This window comes from Egretta garzetta, unplaced genomic scaffold (genome assembly GCF_000687185.1).
Source record: "Egretta garzetta isolate BGI_Z169 unplaced genomic scaffold, ASM68718v1 scaffold1257, whole genome shotgun sequence".
NCBI lineage: Eukaryota > Metazoa > Chordata > Aves > Pelecaniformes > Ardeidae > Egretta > Egretta garzetta.
Window position 1 is genome coordinate 100,657 of NW_009260151.1, and position 7,857 is coordinate 108,513.

General features: G+C 47.2%; 1 protein-coding gene across 5 annotated transcripts in view; it reads left to right on the forward strand.

The window, feature by feature from the left end:
* Positions 1-3,834: 3,834 nt before the first annotated feature.
* Positions 3,835-7,857, forward strand: part of UIMC1 (ubiquitin interaction motif containing 1) — a 45,614-nt gene continuing 41,591 nt past the window's right edge. For all 5 annotated transcript variants that reach the window (XM_009641711.2, XM_035897120.1, XM_035897122.1 and 2 more), the window contains exon 1: positions 3,835-3,988. In XM_009641711.2, the coding sequence (XP_009640006.1) occupies positions 3,839-3,988 (150 nt within the window). In that variant the 5' untranslated portion in view covers positions 3,835-3,838. The remainder of the gene's footprint in view (positions 3,989-7,857) is intronic.

The window sequence follows — 7,857 nt, forward strand, 5'->3', positions numbered from 1 at the left end:
AGGCGTGCCCCCAGGCTAGGCCCTGAGGCCAGCTTCTGCCCCTCCTGTCTCCCCTGCCAGGGCTTGGCTCCCTCCCCTTCACCCGGGGCAGCCCCAGCACACGCCCCTTGACTTACCCCACCTACAGCTGAGCCCCTTCCTCCCGAGGTCACCCCCCACCCCGCCTGGGACCCCCATGCTTCCTCCCTGGGGTGACGCTTGTTGAGTAGCCCTGACCTTGTCCTCGTCAGTCTCCCCGCAGAGCCCTCCATGCTGGAGGGCAGTGGGTCAGGAAGGGGACGGGGGACCTCGGGTGGGTGCTGGGGAGAGGGTCATTGCTCTTTCCCCCACGCAGGGCCTGTCCTTGGAGGAGGGAGAGGTGTTGTGTTTGGGACTTGCTTGGGCTGGGCTAGAGGGAAGTTGAGCAGTTAGCATCTCCCGCAGAGCTCAGCGGCGTTTGCAGATGCACAGCGCTTGGGCATGCGTGGCCTCTGCGGTCCCTGCGTCCCTTCTCCTGAAGAGCCAGCTCTATAAATGAGTTAATCCTGTAAACAGTTCCTCCCCCCCTCCGTGGCGCTGTGAGCCCTCGTGTACTGCTGGTCGCAGAGCTTCAGCTGAGCCCTGGGTGCTGGGTTGAGCTGAGGGTCCCTGGATGATATTTCCAAGGAGGTGTACAGCGCTGACCTGCCTGAACGCAGAGCCCCTTCGTGGTGCTGCTGAGGAGCGTCGGGCCTCTTCCTCCTGAGGTGGGGGGAGTTGTTTACAAAGCGACAGCCTGTGTCTCAAACGGCTCAGAAACTCATCCGGGGATGAGAGTCATTCATTTTTGGCTTCATTTTCAAGCATTTTTCAAGCTGTCACAGCTTGGCAGGTCTGTAGCTGCAGTGTCAAGATTTAGAATTATTCTGTCGGTAATTGCTTTCTGATTCATCAAAATGATAGATGAGAGGGAAAATGACAAATAATCACAAGTTGGGGATCTTCAAGGATATCCCTAAAAATGTGACTGGAGAAGCGTGGCATGTGCGAGTCCCTTGTCAGGAGGTCACCTTTGCTGTCACGGCATTTACAAAGAAATACTCTTAAATTCAGAGTTGGAAAAAAATCTGGATAACTGAGAAGCAAGTCCGTGAGCCAAACTGCAAACGTAGTTTTAGATAATTCAGTCTTTGGCCTTTTTTGCTGAGCATGAAAGCAGGTATCATCACCTCAGGTACTAGCAACTGTCCTTTCCAAGAGTGCTAAAAGCAAAATACAGCTTCTGTGCTTAACTTCCCTACCTGAACGGGGTGTGTGTGCACACTCTGATGCATGTTTTCTTCCTTCAGCTATGCCAGCTTGTCTAATAAAAGCTATTACTGCTCTGCTACTCATAGCCTCAGACTAGCACAGCTACGAGTGATCTTACTTGTCTTGTTCCCTTAGTTACATTTACAGGGACTCTTTGCCACAAGTCCCTTCATTTTCAGAAGCGTTGTGGGAGTTGTGTGGTTACATCTCTTACATCTTTTTTTTCTTCCCTTTCCTTTGAATGTTGAAGGTAGGTGACTCATCATAACTCCAGCTGATATTTCTCAGTGATCTCTTATTTAGTCCAGTGCATCAAGCAGAAGACGTATCGCAGAGTCAGAGGAGAGCTGGTGATACCAACATGGATTTTAAAAAAAAAAAAAAAAAAAAAAAAGCGGTCTAGCAGTTGCTTGTTGCCGTTTGCTTTTGTTTCGGTGATGGAAAGGTTTACAGGCTGTCTCACCAAAACCAGAGTGACCCTGCATAGGCTCATGTCCTGGACGTGCGGGCCTCTCCAGTGCTCCTCCCTGTTGTGCCAAAATGCCTCTCTGTGTGTTTTTCTTCCGATAAGGGAGTGTTCCCCACCGCGGCGGATGCCCTTTGTGGGGGCAGTTCTCAGCAGCTGGGTGTGAGGCTTGGCTCACCTCTCCAGGCAGAGGGGGCAAAGACACCATTTGGAGCAAAAGATAAAAAATGGAGAAAGTATAATGAGGATATTCCAACAAGAGCTGAGTTCAGCTCAGCTGGAGCAGAACAGCTTTGTTTTGCAAGAGCCAGTGCTTTCCCAAAAGCAGTGCTTGTTTTTATTTCCCCTTCCTAAACAGGCAAACATTTGTGGACTGCAGTGGTGGTTGCAGTTGCTTCTGGAGCCGTGCATGCCATTAGTACAATATTCTGTCTTCAGAGGGCTCAGCAAACCTTCAGTGCAAATCATGACTCACCAGGATAATCGTCTTTTGTCTCGAGGCATGTGTGTGCATGTATTTGCAGAGGAAGGGAGGCAAGAGGCTAAGGAAGCTTTTGAAGGCCGCATATAGTAGGAAGGGAATGCATGTATTCCTCTCTCAGCCTCACCTTGCTGCCTCGGACTGTAGATGGAGTAGTGCACTGCTGTTCATAGCCCTGATGGGGGTTTTGAACTTCTTGCTCATTAGTGTTTCTACACACAGCGGCTGTTTGCAATTTTGTGGTGTTACATAGGAAGGTTTGGCTATATAGTGAGTAACGCAGGGTCTTTGTTGCATCTTCTCTTACGCTTATTTTAGATCTAAGCAGCACATTTGAGCTATTTCAGTGATCTTGAAGGAAGGAAGGCAGAATGATGCTGTGGAAGGACACTGCTCTGGGAACCAGCCAACTTGACTTGCATTTCCAGCTCTGCCATTTTCTGGTGTGTAACAAGGGGCTTTTTGCTTAACCGCTACGCACATGTTTAGTCCCAACTTGAACAGAGCTGACCGTGCTCAGCCTGCTCGGTAAGACTCTTTCAGATCACAGTTCAGGAAGCACCAAATGTTGTTGAGTTGCTTGCAGAACGGCAAACATAGACAGGAAAGGGTGGTTTAACTCTGTGTGCCATCACGCTGCTCTTGTTCGCCTGAGATCTCTTCCTGATCCTCTCGTCTGAGTCCTTTTTGATCAAAGCAGCTAACGCTTGCTGTGCATCTGTCTCCAACAGTCTGTGGGCTGGCAAGGAAAGGAGACACTGAAGTACCAGCTTGCATTGTGTGGGCACCTGCCCTCAATTGTGCTGTTCATAGAGCACTCAGGTTTGCACTAATAATGCTCAGCAGGTTCCTCCCTGCTTGTCAAGTGCCTTCTTTAATATGAATGGTTCGGGCATGTCTGCACAGAGGACTTCCGGAGGTTGAATGCTCATTGAGAAATCCAGGTTGTGAGATAAACCTGTTGTCTTGTTTCCAACCTGCCTACTGCCATTGCCTGCGTTTTCCCTTTTTCGTAGTGCTGGTGCAGCCTTCTACGGAGCTGCCATGCTGAGAGCAAAACAGCATGCTTTGAGGAACGTGCCTTTCCCCCTTGTTTTGTTGAATATAAAAGCTGACAAATGGCTGTGTTGTGTTGGCTTCTTGTTCTGGCATGCAAGTTTCAGCTTGGTCTGCTGCCGCAGCCTGGTTTGTTCTGCACCAGGACGGTGAAGGTGCGGGGCTGAGGAGGGGAAGTTTGGGCTTGTGTTGGAGGGTGGGAGACCTGCTGTGAAGTGATGCTTCAGAGCAGTTTGCTGAGGGGCTTTAACAGGAGAAGCTAAGAGGAAAGCCTTGTTGCTTTGGAGCAAGGGCATTCAGAGTGGCTTTGGTCTGTCTTGCTGTTCCCCTGAAGCCCCCCCCTTCAGGAATCAGCTATGATAAGGTATTTGTAACTAGATGAGTGGTGACTAGCACATGTGGCTCCCAGTAACGCTAAATCCACCACGCTTTGTAGTAACATTCTAATGCCTGGGGTATTTTTCCTAAAAATAGCAAAAAAAAAAAAAAAAAGGATGGCTGTTATGGGAAATCTAAATCAGAAGGAAAAAAATGGCTTTTAATCTTTCCCTCTTTCAGAGTGAAGGATGCCAAGGAAGAAGAAGCCCACAGAGGGCCTGCACTCTCAAGGTCAAGATGGGGAGGAAGAAGAGGAAGAGAAGAGGAACCCAGCCAATGCCAAGAAGAAGCGCAGTTTTGTGGATGCGTTTATTGTTATATCTGACAGCGATGGAGAGGTCAGTGACTGGCTTGTGGCATCCTGAGCCTGTGCTGGGTCCTGCTGTTGCAGGAGAGTGGCCGAGCATCCCACACTGTGTGTGCTGGGGTCAGGCTTTGCACAGAGGGTATTGTGTGATTCCTTTTATTACATATGAGATGAATCAAATCCTATTTGACTAGAAAATGAATGGTGTGCTTCGTGAGGGTGAGTTATGAGTCTGGGATTTGATAACCAAATCCTCTCAGGACTGAATTTGAAACGTAATTTGAAAGTAACCTTTCCTCAATCTCTTTACAAATCTTTTTTTCATAATTTTTATTTGATTGATTTCCAGCTAAACCATAGAAACATGATTCTGTATTATGTGCAAATAGATAAGAAAATGATTCAGAACACAGGCTTGCGAGTAGGCTCAGACGCAGCTGGTGTCTGGTAAACTGATCCTGAATTACAGAAGCCTGAGTTTTTAACCTACTTCCATAGGGTGTAAAGGTGAACCGTGGTGTAGGTGTGCCTGGCTAATATGTAAAGGCTCACATCAGTGATCCCTAGTGTTGTTGTACAAACATCAGCCTTACCCTAAAAGATTGAAATGTCTGTGTCTGTTACACTGGCTTTGGGATGAGTGCAGGAACCCCCGCCTGGGGGGAACCCACAGCCCTGAGAATCTGTCCTCAACTTAGTGAGGCATACGAGGGGAAATTACTGGAATCAATTTTTTATGTATGACTGTTAAGGCTTTGCTCTGTCTTGCCGGTGACTGGGGATCCTAAGCTGCTTTTTGTAATTCCACCATTTTCAAAAGCATTTCAGTTCACTCTCAAGCTGTAGATCTTAAATCAAGTCCCTTTCGCTCTCACATCTGCAGCATGCTCCTCTACAATAAGGCCATTATCATGTGAGGAGGGGAAAAGCACTAGAAATAAACAGTAAGAAGCTGTAGGGCAAATGATATTGGATGTTTTTTCTTCACATTGTCTGAGTTCTTTCCCATTGGGAAATTCCCTGAAAGAAATGGAACATATGGCAGTAATAGTTCAGTGGGGTTAAACCCTTAGCTCTGCAATATGCTAAGTTAACTTCAGATGTCTGCTGCATCACTGGCCTTTATTGTGAAACCTATAAGGAAAAAAGAAATCAGCAGCTATAAGAGCTGCTGCAGTACATAAAAGATCAGGACCTGTTATTGTCTGCAATTATTCATCTCAATGTGCACGTATCTGAAAAAGAGGAAACAAACGTCTCTTAAAACACATCTATAAAAAGGTTAGGCTCCCTGACTGTTCTGTAAGTTTGTCTATAAACAATAAATTCTGATGGCATAATCGGTCATATTACAGAAAAGGATATGCTCAGAGAGGCCGTTAAAGAGCCAATTAGGTTCTGTTTAAGTGACAACAGTTCAGTCAGTTGAATGAGTGGATTTATTCAGTTCAGTCTCTTTCTTTCTGTGAGTCATCAGCTTCCAGATCCAGTGCCACAGTCTCTTGTCGTGTTGTTTTCTGCAAAATCAAACCCAAAAATGTGATTTACTTGGGATCTCAAAAAAATAACTGTCTGGCTTCTGTAACTGTCTCAGCTCTTCAGTGTACATCAAGTTGAATTTCAATTTCGAACCTTGTAACTGTTGTTCTTGCTCTAGTAAGACCTTGTTATGTGTTCAAGAAGAGGTGTGGGAAGCTCAGATCAATAGCAATTTTAGAGAACAATACATTCTCAATTAATCTTGCATCTGTTAGGACATGGTTCCTTATGAATCAAAAGCTACAAGGACAATTTGGGCATCATTGATTCGATGGCTTTCTTCCTTGGCAGTCTCTTGGCAGGTATCTATAGAACAAGTCCCTAGTTCTGCTTCCAGACCAGCAGATCTTGTAGCAGCTGCACCTGGAAAGCCTCCAGCTTCTCACTTTTGATGATCTTTGGCAGACTGCCTCTCCCAGGAATTTTTCAGTCATGCTGGATTATCAAGCTCATCCATGTTATTTTGCCAAGTTTTCTTTCTTTGCTCATGTCTATGCTGTGGCATCTGCAGAGCTGCATCAGAAGGAATTTTTCTGGACATGGGGCTTTCTGATCTCTGCTATATATAATCCTGGATTCAGGAAACACTTTTTTTTTTTTTTTTTGGGAAGGGTCAGACTGGCTTTGTGGAAACAAGAGGAGATGACCTTCTTTGCGCAGACTGTCTCTCTGAAACACAGATGTGATGTCTGAGCAAAGTGATTCCTGTCTCCCCTGACTGTTTAATTCCTATGGGGAATTGGTTGTCCACGCCAGAAGATGGGTGGTCATTCACAAATACACAATATTTCAAACAGTGCCCAAGAAAGCTCTCTCCAAGCATAGCAACTCCTGGTCTGTCTCATGAGCTTCCTTCTTGAATTGGGCTGTTGCTAAGGCTCTTTGACCCCCAAGGTTTTCTGAAGCTGTGTCTGAAAGGTGATTGTCACCTAGCCAGAGGGCTGGCCAAGCATGAGCATTGAGCTCAGCCAGAGGGCCAGTAGTTGTGCTAACCTGTTTGACTGACCTGCAGCCTTCAGTGCAGTTGATCCCAAAATGCTGCTGATCTGCTGTGGGACCTTTCAGAAGGGTCCGTTTTTCCCGGGCAGATCCTTTGGGAGCTTTGAGAGTATCTGCCTCAACTCATAGTGTTTGCATGAAGTCTCACCGGCTCTTTCTGCCAGATTCATCCACTCTGCCAGCCCTTGGGGAACGTGAGAAGGCTCCAGGGTGACCGTGCCATCTATTTCTCTATGGCATCCAGGTCCTGTCTTCCCTTTGTTGTGGAACATCCCTTTGCCTGAGTATTCCCGTGTTTGGAGATACTCGCAGTCTGGGTAAATAGCAGCATGTGTTGATGTTCCAGATCAGATGTTGGTTTTGGTAGGGAGAGGGAGGTGTGTTTGGGCATTGGCTCAAACACCTGGCCACTGCCCTGTCCTGTTCTCCATCAGCTGTGGCAGTGGGCACTCGTCTCAGGACCAGGCATAGCCTGAGGGTACATCTTGCTATGGAGAAGATGGTGCTGGAAATGCCACAGCTAAAATGGCAGTGCCCACCTTGCACCGCTGACCATCCAAGTGAAGCAGAGCCACGTGGGAGTATCGCTGCAGCACCCTTCTGTCCCCATGGGCTATGCTGTGGTACCGAGGGACCTGGTGCCTCCAGCTCCCAGAGGAGAAGGCAGTGCGAGTGTGCTCCCAAGGAGGCTCAGCAGCTCTGCTGCGCTCACTTCTCAGAAATCAGATTGGTCTGAATCCAGGCTCCTCGCAGTCCAGTAAAAGCCCTTTTTTCTACAAAGCCCTCCCTCCCGTGTGTCAGGAACTACACGTCTGGCATGAGCCCCGTTGTGTCTCGTTGTTCAAGTCTTCACTTCCAGCAGGTTTGTTCTAATGAGCTGAAAGAGCAAAGCCGAAAGAGATTCTGAACTGAAGTCAGAGACAAATAAAGTAGGGTGTGATATTAATTTCAGCAGCAGCCTTGGCTAGGGCCAAGCGTGGCACTTCCAACATCTAATTGGCTTTTAAAAATAAATTAGTCTGGTTTTCATCTGCGTATTTCCCATGCAGGATATGTGGTGTTTGGCTGTGCCCTATTGTTAGATGGTCCCAACTGCCATTGAGCAGTAAAATTACCCAGACCTTTTGACTTTGCAGTCTGTGCTGTTAGCTATGGAGGCATTCTTCTGTAGCCTTCCCTTCCCTGAGTCAGTAGAAACTGATTTCTGTGGTTTATGATGTGGATTCGAGGGAGCAGGATGTGGGAGGCTGGCTACTGGCTTCCATTTGCAGGCTTTTAGAAGCGAATGGAGCTGTATCTGTTTCTGCTGGCAGAGTCAGGTTCTCTTAAGTATGTGCAAAAACATTTTTAAAATGGGAATTT